We start from the raw sequence: 22377 nt of genomic DNA on the forward strand, positions 1-22377 counted from the left end.
CCCTGAACCTGCCTGCTGCTCCCCCTGAACCTGTGCCTGAAGAATTTTGGCATACCCATCTTAGACCTTCTCCGACCAGAGTCTGCCCTTGCTGTTCAGAACTCCATATATGCAACTTCTCCTGCAGAAAACGACGTCTGCACGCGGATATGCTTTCTGCAACACGCGTACCCCATACACGCGACTTTCCCAGTATAAATCGGCGTATATACGCGGATATCCCTTACGTAACTTGCGTATACCAAATTTTCTGTAGAACAGACAAGCTTCAACAGCAGGATGAAGCATCAACTACTCCCAGCTTTTGTCTGAGATATTCAAAAGTTTCCCTGGGCAGTGGTTTTGTGAGAATATCAGCAACTTGTTCCTTAGAAGGAACATACTCCAACTTGACCTTCTGCTCAAGCACTTGTTCCCGAAGAAAATGGTACTTGATTGGTATGTGCTTGGTCTTTGAGTGCATGACTGGATTATTTGAAACGCTGATTGCACTTGTATTATCACATAAGATAGAGACTGGTGAAGTGCAAGTGATTTGAAAATCCTGCAAGGTCTGCATCATCCAAAGAAGTTGTGTGCAACAAGATGCCGCAGCCACATATTCTGCTTCAGCTGTAGATAAGGCAATCGAACTCTGTTTCTTACTGAACCAAGATACTAATCTGGAGCCCATAAAGAATGCACCACCACTTGTGCTCTTCCTGTCATCCACGCTTGTGGCCCAATCTGCATCTGTATAAGCATGAAGTGTGAGATCTGTATCTCTAGGATACCATAAGCCATAATTTTGTGTCCCTTGAAGATATTTGAAAATTCTCTTCACTGCCTGAAGATGAGTCTCCTTTGGATTTGCTTGAAATCTTCCAACTATTCCGACTGCATGCATGATGTCTGGTTTGGTACCTGTCAAATAAAGCAAACTCCCAATCATGGATCTATAAGTTGGTTGATGAACTGCTGCTGATTCATCATTTGCACTGAGGCTGCATCCTGTAACCATGGGTGTACATACAGGTTTTGAATCTTCCATGCCATACTTCTTCAAGATCTGCTTGAGGTACTTGGTTTGAGACAAGAAGATACCTCCTTCATTTTGTTGGATTTGCAATCCAAGAAAGTATGTCAATTCTCCAAGAAGTGACATTTCAAATTCTTTCTGCATAACCAAGGCAAAGTTTTGACTCATAGTCTCTTCATTGCTGCAAAAAATAATATCATCAACATAAACAACAAGTATTAGCAATTTGTTATTTTCAACTTTTATATAGAGATTGCTATCTGCTGATCCTTTTGAAAAGCCTTGTTGGTGAAGATATTTGTCCAATCGATAGTACCAAGCCCTTGGAGATTGTTTGAGACCATAGAGAGCCTTTTTCAATCTGCATACAAGGTTTGGATCATTCCCAAGAATGAAACCATCTGGCTGCTCAATATAAACTTCTTCTTCTAAGTCTCCATTCAGAAAGGCTGATTTCACGTCCATTTGAAATACCTTGAAATTTTGAAAACTTGAGAGAGCAAGAAACATTCGGATGGCCTCAAGTCTTGCAACAGGAGCAAAAGTCTCTTCAAAATCTATCCCTTCTTGCTGCGCATACCCTTTACAAACAAGTATGGCCTTGTTTCTAATTACTTCTCCATTTTCATTCAATTTATTCTTGAAGACCCATTTTGTCCCTATGACATTCTTATCTTTTGGTCTAGGAACCAGTTCCCAAGTGTTGTTCTTTTCTATCTGCTCAAGTTCTTCATCCATTGCTTTGACCCAACATTCATCTTTGCATGCTTCTTTCACATTTTGTGGTTCAGTGGAAGATAGTAACGCCAAATAGCTTGAAGCTTCTGCAATTCTTCTTCTTGTTTGTACTCCTGCTTCTTTCTGCCCCACAATCTGAGATTCTGGATGATTCTTTTGAACATATCTGGATGGAGTCTTCTCTTCTATTCTTGTCTGCTCCTCTGGTTCTTCTTGAGGTTCTTCCTCTTCTTGAGGTTCTTCTTCTTCATCATTCTGCCCTTGAGGATAGTCTTCATCTTCTTCAATGTCTTCACGATGAATTTGCCTAGGAATGTATCCCTTCTCATCAACGACTACATCAATGCTATCCACAATTCTCCCAAGTCTTTTATTGTAGCATTTGTATGCTTTGCTATATGGAGAATAACCAAGAAGAATACCTTCATCTGCTCTTGGTTCAAGTTTTCCATGTTGCTCATCAGTATTCTTAATATAACATTTGCTCCCAAAGATTTTGAAGTGCTTCACCAAAGGAGTCTCACCACTCCAGAGCTCATGAGGTGTTTGAGTGCTGTTTACTCGGACATTTGTTTTGTTAAGAATAATAACAGCAGCATGTGCAGCTTCACCCCAGAAGGTTGCGGGAGTACCTGATTCATCAAGCATAGCACGAGCCATTTGTTGGATTGTTCTGTTCATTCTTTCCACAACCCCATTTTGCTGAGGAGTTCTAGCTGTAGAGAATTCTCTTCTTATCCCATGTTCTTCACAGAAATCAAAAAATCCGTTTGAGGTAAACTCCCCACCTCTGTCAGATCTGAGGCACTTAATTTTGTGTCCTGATTCATTTTCAACCAAGGCTTTGAAGGATTTGAATTTTTCGAATGCTTCATCTTTGTGCTTCATAAGCCCTAACCAAACAAATCTGGAGAAATCGTCAATGAATAATATCAAATATTCTTCTCCTCGTGGTGTCCTTTTTCTAAATGGACCACAAACATCTGTATGGACTAGCTCAAGAGGCATGCTAGCTGATCCTTCCTTCTCTGGAAAGTTAGTTCTGGTTTGCTTTCCAAACTGACAAGATTTGCATATGGTGTTGTCTGGAATTTTGATATCTGGAAGACCACGAACTGCCTGATATTTGCATGCTTTCCTTATTTGTGAAAAGCTTAGATGTCCCAACCTCCGATGCCATAGCCAATGTTCATCATCCTTGCTCAAGTAGCATTGTTGTCTTTCCTCAAAGATATATAGATTATTTGGAGTCCTTTTTCCCTTGAGCACTGTTTCACCTGTATCAAGATCGCGAACACAACATCCATTTGATCTAAATATTACCTCTGTTCCTTGATTGCACATCTGAATGACACTCAGAAGATTATGCTTCAATCCATCAACATATAAAACATTTCCTGCTTTGACCTTCTCTTTCAATGGAGCAACACCTTTTCCTTTTATGGCTGCAGAGATATCGTTTCCAAAAGAAACTTTCTTCCCCTTTTCTAATGCGGTATATGACTCAAGCTTTTCTTTGTCCCCTGTCATATGCTTCGAACAACCGCTGTCAATGTACCATATACTTTCTTGACCTTCTGCATAAAAGGCTATCCCACATCTTTCTGGTTGCGGTTCCTTTATTCTCCATGTTCTGACATTTGAAGTTTGTTCCTTCTAAGTTGTCTTCCGGAACTTGCTCCTGCATTCAGAGTCTTCATGACCAAAGTTATTACAAATAGAGAATTCAACTTCATTTTCAAGAACCGAAACGTTGTTATAAGTTCTTTTCATGGTTTCAGTCATTCTCCCTTGCTTTTGAGCTTCTCTAGTCATGATTGTCTTGTAGGCAACACATTGAGCTGCTTTGTGACCGAAGTTATGGCAAGAAAAGCATTGGCCATTAAAGAAACTTCTGCGATAATCAGATCTATCATCCAACCGATTATAGCTTCTATTCACATTCATTCTTGGAGCAAATTGGGAAGATTTTACCTGTGGCTGATTGTAGCTTCTGTTTGTCCTTAAGATGGATTGCCCCTGATAGTTTCTGTTTGCAATTCGTTCCTGCTTTACCTGATGGTCTTCATTGTGTTGTTGCTCATTTCTTCTTGCTGCATCAAGATAACTTTTAGAGGTAGAGGCTTGAGATGTTTCTCCATTATATCCCAGACCTGTCTTGATCAGAGGAGATCGCTGCACATTGATAATCTCATCCAAGGTTTCAGATCCTTTAACAAATTTGAGATTAATAGCTTTTGTTTTCTCAATCTCTTTTCCAAGACCAACAATTTCACCTTCTAATTTTTCAAGATGTCTTTCCTTTTCATCAATTTGAAATTGTAGAGTATCAATGATCATATTCTTCTCTTCTATACATCTCTTAAGTCTAGTAATTTCTTCATGAAAATAATCCACATCTATAGCATCCATATATTCATCATCTTCAAATGCCATTAACAATTTATATTCATTACCTCGTTCATCTTCATCACTGTTTGATAGACCATCATTATCTTCATGAGTGTAGTAGCTTTTCTTATTTGCACTTTGTTTCTTGTTCCATCTAGCAGGTTCCTTTCCTTTATCCTTATAAGGACATTTTGCAGCATAATGACCTACTCTTCCACAAGCAAAGCATTTAAAAGGAAACTTACCTCTGAACCTTCCAGAACCCCTTTGAAGATTTCTGACAAAGTTTGATTCTTCTTCTTCTTCTGGGACGTGGCTTGCTTCATAATAATCTCCTTTCCCTGATGCCTTGAAAGCAGCTTCTCTTCTGTCTGATGGACCTCCCTTTCTCATTTCATAAGCAGTTAGAATTCCATGTAGCTGAGACATAGTAAGAATTCGTAGATTTTCTTTTTCTTCTATTGCGGATACTTTAGATTCAAACTTGGGGGACAATGATCTTAGAACCTTTTCAACCACAATAGCCTCTTTTATTTCTTCACCCAAAATTTTCATACAATTAAAAACTTCATCTACCCGAAGAAAATAGTTAGCCACACTTTCATCATTATACATCTTGAGAGTCTCATACTGAATCCTGAGAGTTTGAAGTTTGGCACGCTTTACCTGTTCATCTCCTTCATAGCTTGTGACAATTTTGTCCCATATCTCTTTTGCGGATTTATAGTGCATTACCTTCATGAATTCCGATTGAGATATACATCCTAATAGGGTACTGACTGCTTTTGCATTTGTTTCATACTTCTTTTTCTCAGCTGCATCTGTAGGAGTAGCTGAAGGAAAAGTGTAGCCTGTTTCTACGATGTCCCAAACTTCTGTACCAAGAGATTGAAGATAGGCAGTAACTCTTACCTTCCAATAATTGAAGTTTGTCCCATCAAAAACCGGTGGCCTGATTGATGCTTCTCTCTCGTAGTTGCTCATGATGAACGATCTACCTTCAAGCGATCAAGCTTCTCTGAAGGACCTGCTCTGATACCAATTGTTGAAAATAATACTGAGAGGGGGGGTGAATCAGTATTATCAGACCAATAAAACTTTTTCAATGCTCAGAAACATATACGCTACTTCAGTTAAGTGAACCAGCGTGTACACGCTACTGTGTCTAAGGAAAACAACGTATAACCAGAAAACTTATAATTCAGTTAGTTTATCTTCAGTTAAGTGCATCAGGTCATTATTCAACATATTAAGAGTAAACAGATGCAGTATAACAGAACAGATCATCACACAAAAGCCACACACATGAACACCATGATATAAGGTGGAAACCCAATGTGGGTGAAAACCACCTGCTGCAAGTCGTCTCTATCTTTCTTTAATAAGAATTTCAGTTTACAATCTTTTGTACTGGTGCAGCCTTATACCAGTACGCAGGCTACAACGTGCAGAAGGCTTCAACCTTCTCTCGTTCTCCAAACTTCCTTGGAAGGGAGCTCCAACCCCCTTTGCTCTTGTACTAGCTAAGATACTAGTACGTAGGTGCTGACCTACAATCTTCTTTCCTTTAGGTACCACTTTTCATCAATTTTCAGACTGGATACTCCTGAAGCACAACATTACAATCTGAAGACCATGATTCATTCAAAAATCATATAAGACAACCAATACTAGCATCATCAATCTTTGAATCACTGAACCACTGAAACCTTGTCAAACCCAGTCACCAGAACACAGAGCAGACTACAGAACTCTGCAATAACAGTCAGATCCAACTGCAACCCAAAAATCAAGCTCGAAAAGATATACGCTACTACTATGAAGGCAACCCACGTATACACGCGGTTTTACCGAAGACAACCTGCGTACAGATCTAAAAATAATTTTTCATAACTTGCAGCTGTACCAGATTTCAGTTATACCCAGAACATAACATTGCGTCAGTATGCAGATCTAGAAATTCGCATAATCAACCATATAAAGATAGTTCATTTCAAACCATTTGATCTCAATCTCTCCTTAGATCTTGTTCTCCATCAACCGAAGAGATCTCTCCTTATCTCAGACCAAGCAATACACCATCAACCAATAACCTGCATACTGGATCTAATACTTCATCAGATATTCAAGACATTTCAGATGCATTTGCCTAATGATCTTCTTCTCCTTATATAGCCTTAGGCCTTGCTCAATACCACGAGCCAAAACCATAGAAATCCAAAACCATCAACTCAAAACTAGGGATCGACACGTCCGTCGAGACACCATGGTCCGAAACCATAGGCACAACTTCCAAGGAATAACCGCCACGGACCAAAAAAGAGTTTTCCACATACACGCGCTTTTACTGAAGCCAACCCGCGTGTACACGCGACTTGGGCTTGATGAACCTGCGTATATGAATTTTCTCTTCTTCTTATAGTCTGATCATCAATTCCTTGCTGCTGACCTTCTGCACTATGATTTGTCATTAGTGAGGTTTGCCATCAAGGACAACACTTGTCTCATAATGCCAACAACCCTTGGAACCAAAACTGGAGAGGAAATTCCCAGAATCCAGCTCTGCATGCACCACCCATGCACCAACAGCTACAGTTACCTCCTTTCCAAGCTCCTACTCCTCCATCATCTGTGTGATCCAAACTACCTATGCAACCTAACTTAAACCTAAACAATAAAGTAACTCAGGGCATAGAGGCTCCTACAACCTTCCAGACCTACTATATTACCCTCGTGGAACTTAATGAAATACAGTTGCGATAGGGCATGGTAATTAACCCCAGTCACTCCCCTATCATTATAGAGGTGGACAGTGAACCATCCAGAGAAGAAGCCGGAGGCTCTGAGGCAGCTACTGCGCCTACAAAAATTGATACAGAGGAAGTTGTTACTTCTATAACAATCGACCCGCGAAGAACTGTTACATATGTAACAACTAATTTAGGGAAGGTTGATACACCCATAAAAGCATATTCAACTGTTGTTACACAAGATGCCCATACCCTTAGAGACTGGCCGAACCTAGGATGAATTCACATCCTGAATTTGATTTCCTTAGGGAGTTACAAAATTTTTATGTACGAATTCCTTTGCTGCAAGCCCTTAAAGAAGTACCCATCTATGCCAAGATAGTTAGAGATTTGTGCATCAAGAAGCCTAGGAGGAAGCCTAAAGACCCTTCCACCATACATGTGATGGGAAAGTTATCCGAATTAATGTCTGCTCAGCCTCTCCTTACTAAGTACCATGATCCAGGAAATCCCACAGTCACCGTCTACATTAATGATCAACCCATAACCAATGCATTGATTGATCTTGGGGTCGCCATTAATATAATGACGAAATATCTCTTTATCATTCTCGGGCTACAAGGACTGAGACACACTCCTAGTGTGTTAGAATTGGAAGACAGGTCCCATGTTAAACCCGAGGGGATGTTAGCAGATATAGTGATTATGATAGCTTCTTGGAGATACCAGGATGATTTCCTTATTCTACAACCCAAATCCAATTTGGGGGGGCATCCTTTGATCTTAGGGAGACCTTGGCTGGCCACTGCAGACACATTCATAGGCTGCAGGATGGGATCCATGGTGATCTCAGATGGCCAGGCAACCCAAAACCTTAATCTTTATTCCCCAAAACCAAATGTGGATGTGTACAACCCTTGGTGGGATGAGTTTGAGCCTGAGTCAGATCTTTCCTTGCCACTCCTCACTTTGGGGAAAGCCCGGTATTTCAAAGACAAGACAGAATATGATGTTATTAATGGTTTTATTAGTAATTCACTTCCTGTTGCTTCTGTTAAAAATGTAAATGAGGAGGAAGAGGTGGAAGATATAGATTTTGAACAAATGGGAACTACAAATATTGCTAGCAGCCCAATTAAGATTGAATCTGGAAATTGTTTGAATATTAATCCCAATTTGACTATTGAACAGAATCAATAGTTGTTACAGCTATTACACAAGTATAAAAAGGAATTTGCATGGGATTATATGGATATGAAAGGGATCCACCCTAACCTATGCACTCACCATATTTATTTGAAGGATGGTTGCAAACTAGTCAGACAGCCACATCACTGCATGAACCCTGCACTAAAGGAAGTGGTGAAAGAAGAACTACAAGAACTCCTGAGTGCTAATTTTATTTATCCAATATCTGACAGTTAGTGGGTGTCACCGCTTTTCATCGTTCCTACGAAGAATGGAACGTGGAGAGTCTGTGTTGATTATAGAGAAGTCAACAAGGTCACTCAGAAGGACCATTTTCCATTACCATTTATAGATCAAGTCCTTGATACTCTCTCCAAAAAGAAATACTTTTCATTTTTGGATGGATTTAGTGGCTACAATTAGATACAAATTGCCCTAGAAGACCAGGATAAAATGACCTTTACTTGTCCTTGGGGAACCTACGCATACAGAGTGCTACCTTTTGGGCTCTATAATGCACCAGCAACCTTTCAAAGGGCGATACTGGGAATTTTTTCTGACTTATTGAATGACTGTCTGGAAATCTTCATGGACGATTTCACACCTTATGGAGATGCTTTTGAAACAACATTAGTCAATCTGGAAAAAGTGTTAGAGCGATGTGTACAAACTAATGTTGCCTTGAGCACTGAGAAATGTCACATGATGATGACTGAAGGGATCGTGCTTGGACATTACATTTCTGCTGATGGAATCAAGGTAGACCCTACAAAAATAGAGGTAATTCTAAGAATTCCAACCCCCAAAATGCAGAAAGAGGTACGTAGTTTCTTGGGGCATGCAGGGTATTACAGAAGATTTATAGAAAAAATTTCAAGAATTGCATCGCCATTATTTTCCTTGCTTATGAAGAATGTTGATATATTGTGGACAAAGAAGTGTGAGCAGGCCTTATTAAAGCTGAAATGTTGTGTATCAGCAGCTCCAGTCTTGCGAGGACCTAATTGGGAACTGTTGTTTCACATATCTACGGATGCATCAGATATTGCTGTAGGTGTTGTTTTGGGCCAACTAGAGGATAAGAAACCTTACGCTATTTACTAGATAAGTAAAAATCTAACTCTAGCTGAGCTCAACTACAAAGTGACCGAGAAGGAGTTCTTAGCAGTCATGCACACAATCAATAAATTCTAACATTACATCACCGGATATCAAGTATTTGTACACACTGACCATTATTCCATTTGTTTTTTAATGAATAAGCCAATTACAAATGGTAGGATTACACATTGGTTATTGTTGTTACAAGAATTTGATATCACTATTGTAGGTAAGCTTGGAAAAGACAATGTAGTAGTTGACTTTCTTTCTAGGCTAATTGTTGACGACAGTTGCACTCCTACTGAAGATTATTTCCCTGATGAATATATTTTTTCTATTTCTACTTACTCATCTTGGTATGCAGATATAGCCAATTATCTTGCGACAGGGAAGTTTCCCCAATATTTATCCTCCAAGGAGAATAAGAAAATAATAACACAAAGTGCTACATATACCTAGATAGATGGGAACCTCTATCACACTGGACCTGATTTCCAGATCAAACAATGTGTTAGAGAGGACGAGGTCTTTCATATCCTCAAAGCCTACCATGAGGAACCTTGTGGGGGACACTTCACAGACAAACGAACAGGATACAAAGTCCTTTCAACAAGGTATTACTAGCTGACAATATTTCAGGATGCGAGGAAGTTTGTGAAGGGATGTGATAGTTGTCAAAGGATGGTCCAACCACTGTGATCAGATGAGATGCTATTACAGCTCCAGATCGTCATAGAACCTTTTGAGAAGTGCGCTCTAGATTTTGTAGGATCAATCAATCCTTCATCTAGATAGAGATCCTACATCTTGGTCTGTACTAACTATGTCACAAAATGGGTTGAGGCGAAGGTACTAACCAGAGCCACAGAGTAGGCTGTCTCAGACTTTCTATTTGAAGACATCTTCATCCAGTTTGGCATACCAAGAGAGATAGTCACATGCGAAGGACCGTAGTTCATGTCTCATAAGATCCAGGAGTTAGTCGAAAAATATAAAATCCATCATAGAATCACAACGCCTTACCATCCACAAGCAAATGGATAGGTAGAAAGCACTAATAAAGTCATTAAGGGAATCCTTACTAAGACTGTGGCCAGTGATCGAAGAAATTGGGCTGACAAACCTCCAGACGTGTTGTGGGCATATAGGAATACATGGAGGAACACCATTGGATTTTCACCATATGAACTTGTGTACGACAATAACCATTTATTCCCCATTGAATTTGAAATCAAAACAGTAAGGACAACATTGCAGGTCAATTTGGATTTGGCTACAACACAAAGGCAGAGATTGAACCAACTCAATGTATTGGAGGAGAAATGGTTGGCTGCTATCCAACAAACATATAATATCCAACAACAGAGAGCTAAGTGGCACAAAAGATTTATAAAGAAGAAGCAGTTCTAGAAAGGATATTGGGCTCTCTTATACGACTCAAGGTTTAAAGACTTCAAGGGTAAGCTTTGCACCAGATGGCTAGGTCCTTATGAGGTAGATCGAGTCTTTGACAATGGGACTATAAATTCGGTAACCATTGAAAATGCAAGGACATCATTAAGACTCTCTAACTTGAAATATAAAAAGAAAAATCGATCTGCTACTTCCCCCCCCCCCCCCTTCTTCTTCTTCTAGTAACAAGGTTATTAATCTCTCCAGTTTCGTTTTTCCCCCTGCTGTTTTTAAAGTTTTGAGCAAAGGCTTAAATTTTGCCTTAGCCCCTAGAAAAATCCCTGTGGAGGATTATTATATGTGATATTGAGTTTGGGATCCGAGGTCTACCTGATAGGATCAAGGATACTATCAGGCAGGATTGTACAGTGGCCTTGAGAAAGGCTAAGCCGCCCAAGAGTAACCTCAGCAAAGATGAATCTTTAGCTCTCAGATCCTTAAACCAGAACAAGGATATCATTGTTCTTAAGGCTGACAAGGGTGGTGCTGTCGTGATTCTTAACATGGTTGATTACCGCAGCAAGATGTTGGATCATCTTCATAATAGTGGTAGCTACAAAAAGCTTTCCAAAAATCCCTTGAAGAAGGTTGCTAAAAATGTGGCTGTGGCCATTAAATCCATTGGCTCATTGAGTTCCTTGCACCATAAGCTCATTGAAAGCAACCCTATTACTCCCAGAATCTATGGTCTCCCTAAGATCCACAAGGAAGGTGCCCCCTTAAGGCCCATCGTCAACACCATTGGAGGTCCGACCTATCTTCTGGCGAAGTTCCTGGCTTTAAAGCTTAAGCCCCTCGTTGGTCGGACGGAGTCCTTCGTAAAAGACTCTGCTTCCTTTATCAACGAGCTCAAGGACATTAAGCTTGATCCTGGGGACATTCTTGTCAGTTTTGACGTTGTCTCCCTGTTCACTTGCATCCCTATTAATGAGGCCATGATTGTGATCAACCGCCTAACGGATCCTGACACGGCTAGGTTGGTTGAGATCTGTCTCACTTCCACCTTTTTCAGTTTTGAAGGGGAGTTCTTCGAGCAAACATGTGGGGTTGCAATGGGATCCCCCCTTTCCCCTGTTGTTGCTAATCTGTTCATGGAAGATTTTGAGTCCAAAGCTCTGAACTCGTCCCGGCTCCTTCCTAAACTATGGAAGAGGTATGTGGATGACACCAATGTCATATGGTCTCATGGCCAAGATGAGCTTGATCTCTTCTTTGATCATCTTAACAGGCAGTCCTCAGCCATTAAGTTCACTAAGGAGCAGGAAGTTGAGGGATGCCTTCCTTTCCTTGATATTCTTATTTCTAGGAATGATGATGGTTCCCTCGCTCATCAAGTTTTTCGAAAGAAAACTCATACAGAGCAGTATCTTCATGCCAGTTCCCACCATTTCCCAGCTCAGAAGATGGGGGTTCTTAGTACCCTTGCTACTCGGGCCCTGAGGATCTCGGACAAGAAGAGCTTCGAAAAGGAAAAATCCCATCTGCTGGATGTCTTGGTGGAGAATGGTTACAGTAGATACATGGGTCATAGGGCTTTCTTTAAAGCTTCCAAGAATTCTCTGGTGAAAAGAGAGCCTAAAGTTCGTGTTCCTGGTGTCCTTCTTCCTTATGTTCAAGGGACCACTGATAGAATTGGTAGGATTCTCAGAAGACATAGTATCCCGGTGTCCTTCAGGCCCCTGAACACCATTCGTTCGTCTCTCAGATCGGTGAAGGATCCCATCGACCCTAAAGATATGAAGGGTGTTTATATGATCCCTTGTTCTTGTGGGACCCCCTATATTGGGGAGACTGGTCGTTCCATCAATCAAAGGATTAGTGAGCACGCTGCGGATCTGAAGCATAGGAGATTCAAGTCCTCCACTTTGGCTGAACATGCTGAGAAAACCAATCATCATGTTTGTATCGAAGAAGCCAGTGTTATTGCTAAGGTTCCGCATTTCCATCATCGAAAATTCAGGGAAGCGCTTGAGATCGAAAAGAGACCAAGCAATCTCAATAGAGATGATGGTTGGAAAGTGAGTAGGTGTTGGGTCCCAGCCCTCTCCTCCTAGTCGTTTTTTCGTCCTCTTTGGTTTTTGGTTTCTTTTATTGTTATTTTCGCTTATTTATTTATTTTATTATTTTTATTATTATTTTGATTTGTTTATTTATTTATATTTTCTAATCGCCTCTCCTATTATTTTTATTGATTATTTTATTCAGGGGCCTCCGTGTAACTAATTTCCTTTCTGCTTATATTTCGAATCTATCATCCTTTATTTTTCTTTATTACACACAATTTTTAAAATATTTTTTAACTTTATACATTACTCTTTACATCTAATTTTCCTTTTATTTATTTATTTTTATTTTATTTTATTTAGTTATTATCTTTTTATTTTAATTATTGATTTATTATTATTATTATTATTATTATTATTATTATTATTATTATTTATTGATTTAGTTATTATTTTTTATTTTATTTTTATTTTTATGTTTATTTATTTATTATTTTTTCTTATTTTTAATTTATTTATATTATGTTTTTTCTTATTTCATTTTTATTATTTTTATTCATTTTATCCATTCATTTATTTATTTTTATTTTATTGTTATTTTATTTTAATTTTAATTTTTATTTATTTAGTTATGTTTATTCACATTTTACTCTTACTCCCATTTAGTTATTTAATTTTTAATTATTTATTATTTTAATTATTATTATTTTATTTTTATTTTTATTTATTTATTTATTTTTATTTTATTATTATTTGATTTATTTCGTGTTTTTGTATTTATTTATTTATTTAATTTGTTATTATTCACTTAGTTATTTTATTCACTTTTAACTCTTAATTTATTCATAGAAGTGGTCCGTTGTAACTAATTGTCTTTAAAAAATAATAATGGACCTTTAATTTTTAATATTTAAAAATAATTGACCTAAAATTTTTAAATATTTATTAATAAACTATTTTTACCCTGGTCCATTAGTCAATATTAACGGTTGGTCAAACTAGCCGTTGGAGGCTCTGCTCGGTCTATATAAAATTTCTCTTTTTTTGGTAGGATACTTCTCATCATACAACTTTTCAGTGTGATCAATTTCATCACCTGGGGGAATTATTATATTGGGTATTGGAGAAAAATGTTGAACGATGGTACAACTCTTTCCCCTCATGTTCACGGTTTTTTTTCTTTTAACTTCAAGGAAGATGGATATGTTAAAAAATTGAAGTTTGAATCCAAAATTTGTTTGGGAGATTTTTTTACCATCAGTTTCATCCAGCTGAAGCCATCCCTAGATTGGACAAAAAATTCCTTTTACAGAGTGGAAAGAAAAGGAAAATTACTGGATGACGAACTGGTATTAATTATGTTAATGGGTAAAATAACCTATAAGGAAATTCAAAAACATAGAAATAGTTGAGATGCAAATAAGGCATATGGCTATTAATACCTAAATTGAGATTCATATGGCCATTTATCATTTAGTTCCAATATGTAGATTTGGTTTAGAGTTTGATTTCTTGGATCTTGTCAAAAATCAGGAGATAACAGAATCAAGAACATTTAAGTAGGATTAGAAAAATAAAGCCCTGTCTATCTACAAATATACACACATATTTGCCTCATGACCATATCGATGAATACGAGAAACATCCTTAGTAAGTGAAGAAAATTTGAGTAATGCAGAAGATGGGCGTTTACTTTGTTACTTGAAATCCCAACTTAAAAATACAGAACTTGCCTTATCTGTTCCACAGCTCAACACAACTCTATATATTGAATTGACATGCCAATGTACTAAATCTGAATTTTATAACTCATGGAAATGTCGATTATAATGCATCGAAAAACATATTCAAATTTCCACCTCCCCTGTTTAAAAGCTATTAATCTAAGAGTTTTTTGTTCTTTAATTGAGATCCATTTTCTCCTTATCATGACATTTATTTTATCGCCCAGTTTTCGTATATGGCATAAAACTGATGAACAAAGAAAATTTAATTTCACAGAGTCGGATCCTAGTGATTACAATGTCAACCATGGCCTATGTTGCTTCCCTGGCTGGAATCATATTGATGTACATTTGGTATGCTCCAAAAGCATCATGCGTCCTCAACATATTTTTCATCACATGGACACTACTTCTTCTTCAAGTAATGACTAGCATCTCCCTACATTCAAAAGTAAGTTCCAATGACATAATTCAGATGTAGTTATTAGTAAGTTGGTGATTCCTTATCACAAGTTGCCAATCAATTATATTCAGGAAAGTGACTGAAATCTAAATATTTGTTATATTATTACATTGCAAATAAACGTTTATTTTTTGCAAGGGAGTGTCGTTTTAAAAGTTGTTGAGATGGAAACTAATCACTGACTGTAGGCATCAAACTTATGTTGAATATGCAGGCAACAGTATATTCTACAAAGAATTCTGATGTATGTGTTTCCTTTCTCAGCAACGTCCACAGGAATGTGTGGTTTCATCTGTGAGGACATTAGTGAATGTGTTTTTCGTTGATGCATCCAATTGGGCGTGGACGGTATAGTTGTCTATGAGAAGCCTCTGCTACAATATGAAGTATAGCAGATTTCAAATTCAAATAGTCATCCAAAGTATTGTAAATTTGATGAGAGATTCTTGCATAAGCTTTCACTTAAAAAGGCTTGGATGTCTGCACTGAAACTATGTGAGTGCTGTTTTTTTGGGGCGGGGGTAAGGAGGGGGATTATATGCACCATGATTGTATAGCACTGAAAATTTAGTCTGGTTCAATTATCCTTTCACAATGAGAAAAGCTAGGAACCATTGTGAGTCCATATTTAGAAATTTTGGTACTCTGTTCCATATTTTCTTAATTTGTTGTACTCTGTGCCTACAGGATTGTGGTCTAGCCCAAGTAGTAAAGTGATTGGTCTTCTATTAAGTTAGATGATGCTGAGTGTAAATTCTGAGTGACTTTTACTGTAGATGTGCCCCTCACAGCCTTGTATCTTAGCTAAAAATAATCTATAAAAATCATTCTCCAAACTAAAAACAAATAAAATATATACCTCTATATAATCGTGGTACTCTGTAAAGCAATATAAAGCAACCGAAGTGGGGGCATCTGAAAGAGTTGCAAAAAGAGATAAAACTATGTGAAGTTGCTATACTCTATGGAGACGTGAATACCATTTCACTGGGCCAAGGCCTTGAGGTTGGTCATTCAATTGAATATTTTTCTATAACAAGATTAATACATTATGACATTGCAAATAAACATTTATTTCTTGCAAGGGAGTGTCATTTTAAAAGCTGTTGAGATGGACCCCTCTGTTTTTTTTCTTTTTCCCTAGATTCACTCTTTTTCTCTGCTATTTCTCATCCTTTTTCATAGCCATGTACAAGTGAATTTCAGTCTTCTTGTTTTTTTTTTAAGTTAGAGATTAAGAAATTGAAATTGTTTTTTTTAAAGTTCGAGATAAAAAAAAATTTGAAATTGTCATAAAAATCTAAAGAATTATAAAGAATTATGAACTATTTATCAAGCTCATTTCTATAATGTCAAACATTTTTGTCTAAAATTTGATAATAAATAAAGATAATGGCCAAAACATAAATCATAAATCATATAATGGTATTAAGCTTTCTGAATAAGAAGAGCTCATTGCACCAAAATTCACCATACAACCAACTTTCCCTTTTATCCCACAGTTGGGAATACCTCTTTGTAATTTCTTCCATGTCTACCATAGACATTGCCATCACTTCTACATTAGTGTTCTCTCTAGTTCCTATATTTCTTATTGGACAACCAAAAATTCTTACTTTCTGAAGTGTCTTCAGATCCATATAACTCTCTGGTAATATATTTAATGTTGTACATGCCATTAAAGTAAATATTTTAAGTGAAGCCATTGCACCTTTCTCTATTACAGGCAACTCCTTTAATGTAGGTAGCCAAGCAAGAGAAAACGTTTCCAGAAGAGGAAATGCTCCTTTGTGACCAAATTCTATTGGAAACTTACTTACTCTAGGACATTCAATGATCTCCAATTGCCTCAAACCCTTGAGTTTATGTAGATGTGGAAGTTCTTCCAAGAAATGACAACCAACAAATTTAAGATAGCCCAAATATTGAAAGTCATAAAAATTATAATCCATTTTAACCAAGCGAAAGTATTCTAATAATACCAGTCTTCTTAATTTTGACATGTTTCTTATATCGTTGGGTAGAATTTCCAGCTTCAATGTGAGGGAGTTCATTTGAGTCATCTTTCCCAGTGTGCCCTCACTAATAATTTCCCCATTATTTTGTAGTTGTAATGTTTTAAGTTGTGTTAAACTTGCCAAATTGTTGATAGAAGCTGTTTTTTTTCCATCTGGTATCCTTATCTTTCTTCCAAAGAACCTTGCAACTGTAAGTTTCCAAATGCTCCAAAGAGGTAAGCCCTGAGATACTGGGAGGTAGAAATTACAGATCTCTACATCCCTCCAAGCTTAATTTCCTTAAAGATCTCAGCATATGGATGGCGGACGGTAATTCTTGAATGGCAGAATAGGAAAGATCAAGGATCTCCAGATTTACAAGACTGGTAAAAGATGCAGGTAAAACCTATTGATGGGTATGTGTCTTAAACCCAAATATATTAGCTGCTCCAAACACCCAAAACTCTTTGGCAATGATTTCAATGACGTTCCACTTAAAAGAACGCCTTAAGGGATATCATACTCCTGAAACCCTTGTTGGGATCTTTGTTAAATATGGATTTCCACTAAGAAGCAATGAGCATATTTGTGTAGACGATGTGATTAAGCCGAATGCGGCCCAAACACTCATTTTCATTCACAGCTGTCAAACCCTTACCCACACGGCAGTAGAAATTTTCTTCCTCCTCTGCAATTCGGATTGCCATATGACGCAGGGAGTCATGCACCCTGAAACAGAGTACTTGCCCATCAAAGTCTCTCATCATTGGCTCGATCAAACAACGATCTGCTAAAATGTTGACATAATATCTTCCCAGCTTGAATGGATCATAAGCGGGTCGATGCTCATGTTCCAACGTCTTCTTGGCAAGTAAGCCTTCCCCTATCCATACCTGAATCGCCAACTGGACATGAACGACTGCGTCTTCCAAGATGTTTGCAGCTACACATAAAAAGCACAATTGCAGGTCAGCATCCTCATAGCCGAGTGCATCCTCATAACATTATTTTGGGGTTAGCTGTAACTTCATTTTTGTTCCAACCATAGATCTCAGGAGCTACAATGGTGGCATCGAACAGGCGTTTCTTAGAACCTGAATTAAACTCCATTCATACTCCTCTACTTTACATCAAAGGTGAACAGTAATATGCCTTATTAGGTTCCCCTACGCTCTACTACGCACCAACATGTCAGGACTCTCCATTATTCGCTTTCCATTAAAACGCATGACGGAAAGCATTTTGTTCTGGTGTGCGGGAAATGTGTATGAGAAAACAAGACTTTTTGGAAGTGTGCAAGACAAGATAGTGCTCGATGGAGAGAGTGACAATGTTATATAGAATATTCTGTCATTGCATTTAGAAAAAGCGATGTTCACTCCCTCAACCTAGTGGGATGTGTTATGATGGCGGGTAGTATTAATTACGCATAAAATCATGAATTTTTCAAATAGCTCTTTAACTTATCTGCATCCATTTAGATTATTATTCTTTTGATGTACATGTAATTACATTTGGCTTTGGAAAATGAACCTAATTTACATTGTATGCTGTTTTCTTCATTATATATATATGAATTTGAGATCTTCATTTTTACAGATTTGAAAGGCTGTCAAGGAGGTCATGACTGGTTGGGTACAGAAGGTGTGGTTCGAGTAAGCCTGGGCTGCTTTGTATCCAATTTCAAAATTTATATGCCTTACAAGTTGTTTGGCTTTTAAACACGTTGGATACCGGATTCTAATTTCTTGTCATGAGCTTTTTAAGTTTGAAGTGGCATCATGTCTTTCACAGAAGGTAAATCCGGATCAGTATCAAGGTCTGAATTTTCACGCAGAACTAACCACCCATTGGTTACAAACCAGATTATTTCTAGGGGCTTTAACATGCAAGTGGCCTTAGCAATTTTCAAATGCATGACCATGGCAACTTAACTTACATAAAATCATATCCGCGTATCGATGCCATTTGACTATAAGTGGCACATGCGTCTCGGGCACTTCGTGCGATGTCAAGCACGTTATTTTCCCCAACAGTATTGGACCATAGCGATAGACCTCTAGAGTCTGAACTGTTTACCTTAACATCACCTCAGATATTTTATTTCGCTATGTTTCTTACAACAGTTGGAACTACGAAGTTGCATGAATGTCGTGACTCGTGGCATTCAGGATGGTGGCCCTTGAAGAGCCTTATGTGGATTGCTCTGATGGTGATCCCCTTTTTTATTCCATCTGCTTTTATTCAATTCTATGGTGAGTTTACTTAAAATGATTCTCAGCAATCTATTTCAATACCAAATCTGGTTCAAATTACCATTTTTTACTCTGTTTCTGCTTAAATTAGATAGGTTTCATGACTTTGTGGCAAATTGCAATTAGACATCAAAATTGCCCAAACATGGACTTCATAAAATGCGTATCATAAACTAACGTCTTTGTAACTATTGATGGAGGTGAAGTTGCTAGATTTGGTGCCGGGTATGCTTCTCTTATTTCACGTTTTTTTGGATACAATGTGCCTTTTAAGTACACAAACAATCTGCTTGGATAAATTAACTTCTGGAGAATCAATTTTACATTTCATGTTCTTTTTGGATACAATGTTCCTTTTAAGTACACAAACAATCTGCTTGGATAAATTAACTTCTGGAGAATTAATTTTACATTTGATGATTTGTAGAAAACTGTTGATGACAAATCCAGGGGTGGGGGTTGGTGATATTTTCACGCAATGTTTCACAAGTTCAATGATATCTAACAAATCCCCCGTACAACAATCACCTACGTCATCAAAATGTCTTTTGCAATTTTAACCTAAATACTACGACTAGATAACCTTTGTCTTCCAAAAGAGAATATGTATATGCTATGCTATTTGTCCATGGTAAATTCAGGATTACATTGGTTACATTTGGGTGATATAGTTTGATCAATCACTAAATGGATATTATGTTTTCTATCTTATAGGCTAAAATTAATTGCCTGTTAAGGAATACTAACCAGGGCCAAAATTTATCCTTTTTTGGTAGGATATTTCTCATCATACAACTTTTCAGTGTGATCAATTTCATCACCTGGGGGAAATTATTATATTGGGTATTGGAGAAAAATGTTGAACGATGGTACAACTCTTTCCCCTCATGTTCACGGTTTTTTTTCTTTTAACTTCAAGGAAGATGGATATGTTAAAAAATTGAAGTTTGAATCCAAAATTTGTTTGGGAGATTTTTTTACCATCAGTTTCATCCAGCTGAAGCCATCCCTAGATTGGACAAAAAATTCCTTTTACAGAGTGGAAAGAAAAGGAAAATTACTGGATGACGAATTGGTATTAATTATGTTAATGGGTAAAATAACCTATAAGGAAATTCAAAAACATAGAAATAGTCGAGATGCAGATAAGGCATATGGCTATTAATACCTAAATTGAGATTCATATGGCCATTTATCATTTAGTTCCAATATGTAGATTTGGTTTAGAGTTTGCTTTCTTGGATCTTGTCAAAAATCAGGAGATAACAGAATCAAGAACATTTAAGTAGGATTAGAAAAATAAAGCCCTGTCTATCTACAGATATACACACATATTTGCCTCATGACCATATCGACGAATACGAGAAGCATCCTTAGAAAGTGAAGAAAATTTGAGTAATGCAGAAGATGGGCGTTTACTTTGTTACTTGAAATCCCAACTTAAAAATACAGAACTTGCCTTATCTGTTCCACAGCTCAACACAACTCTATATATTGAATTGACATGCCAATGTACTAAATCTGAATTTTATAACTCATGGAAACATCGATTATAATGCATCCAAAAACATATTCAAATTTCCACCTCCCCTGTTTAAAAGCTATAAATCTAAGAGTTTTTTGTTCTTTAATTGAGATCCATTTTCTCCTTATCATGACATTTATTTTATCACCCAGTTTTCGTATATGGCATAAAACTGATGAACAAAGAAAATTTAATTTCACAGAGTCGGATCCTAGTGATTACAATGTCAACCATGGCCTATGCTGCTTCCCTGGCTGGAATCATACTGATGTACATTTGGTATGCTCCAAAAGCATCATGCGTCCTCAACATATTTTTCATCACATGGACACTACTTCTTCTTCAAGTAATGACTAGCATCTCCCTACATTCAAAAGTAAGTTCCAATGACATAATTCACATGTAGTTATTAGTAAGTTGGTGATTCCTTATCACAAGTTGCCAATCAATTATATTCAGGAAAGTGACTGAAATCTAAATATTTGTTATATTATTACATTGCAAATAAACGATTATTTTTTGCAAGGGAGTGTCGTTTTAAAAGTTGTTGAGATGGAAACTAATCATTGACTGTAGGCATCAAACTTATGTTGAATATGCAGGCAATAGTATATTCTACAAAGAATTCTGATGTATGTGTTTCCTTTCTCAGCAACGTCCACAGGAATGTGTGATTTCATCTATGAGGAAATTAGTGAATGTGTTTTTCGTTGATGCATCCAATTGGGCGTGGACGATATAGTTTTCTATGAGAAGCCTCTGCTACAATCTGAAGTATAGCAGATTTCAAATTCAAATAGTCATCCAAAGTATTGTAAATTTGATGAGAGATTCTTGCATAAGCTTTCACTTAAAAAGGCTTGGATGTCTGCACTGAAACTATGTGAGTGCTGCTTTTTTGGGGCGGGGGTAAGGAGGGGGATTATATGCACCATGATTGTATAGCACTGAAAATTTAGTCTGGTTCAATTATCCTTTTACAATGAGAAAAGCTAGGAACCATTGTGAGTCCATATTTGGAAATTTTGGTACTCTGTTCCATATTTGCTTAATTTGTTGTACTCTGTGCCTACCGGATTGTGGTCTAGCCCAAGTAGTAAAGTGATTGGTCTTCTATTAAGTTAGATGATGGTGAGTGTAAATTATGAGTGACTTTTACTGTAGATGTGCCCCTCACAGCCTTGTATCTTAGCTAAAAATAATCTATAAAAATCATTCTCCAAACTAAAAACAAATAAAATATATACCTCTATATAATCGTGGTACTCTGTAAAGCAATATAAAGCAACCGAAGTGGGGGCATCTGAAAGAGTTGCACAAAGAGATAAAACTATGTGAAGCTGCTATACTCTATGGAGACGTGAATACCATTTCACTGGGCCAAGGCCTTGAGGTTGGTCATTCAATTGAATATTTTTCTATAACAAGATTAATACATTATGACATTGCAAATAAACATTTATTTCTTGCAAGGGAGTGTCATTTTAAAAGCTGTTGAGATGGACCCCTCTGTTTTTTTCTTTTTCCCTAGATTCACTCTTTTTCTCCGCTATTTCTCATCCTTTTTCATAGCCATGTACAAGTGAATTTCCGTCTTCTTGTTTTTTTTAAGTTAGAGATTAAGAAATTGAAATTGTTTTTTTTTAAGTTCGAGATAAAAAAAAAATTTGAAATTGTCATAAAAATCTAAAGAATTATAAAGAATTATGAACTATTTATCAAGCTCATTTCTATAATGTCAAACATTTTTGTCTAAAATTTGATAATAAATA

General features: G+C 37.2%; 1 protein-coding gene across 1 annotated transcript; it reads left to right on the top strand.

The window, feature by feature from the left end:
* Window positions 1-18231: 18231 nt before the first annotated feature.
* LOC149183108 (uncharacterized) lies at window positions 18232-21011 on the top strand. The gene is made up of 6 exons (XM_089414831.1): window positions 18232-18238; window positions 18425-18498; window positions 18921-19080; window positions 19281-19305; window positions 19857-19949; window positions 20810-21011. Exons 1-6 carry the CDS (start codon window positions 18232-18234, stop codon window positions 21009-21011), a joined length of 561 nt encoding a protein of 186 aa, XP_089270957.1.
* The last annotated feature ends 1366 nt before the right edge of the window (window positions 21012-22377 follow it).

The sequence above is a fragment of the Pinus tabuliformis genome, chromosome 3_2 (assembly GCF_031772625.1).
Source record: "Pinus tabuliformis cultivar Carrire ecotype Pingquan chromosome 3_2, CPIR1, whole genome shotgun sequence".
Classification (NCBI taxonomy): domain Eukaryota; kingdom Viridiplantae; phylum Streptophyta; class Pinopsida; order Pinales; family Pinaceae; genus Pinus; species Pinus tabuliformis.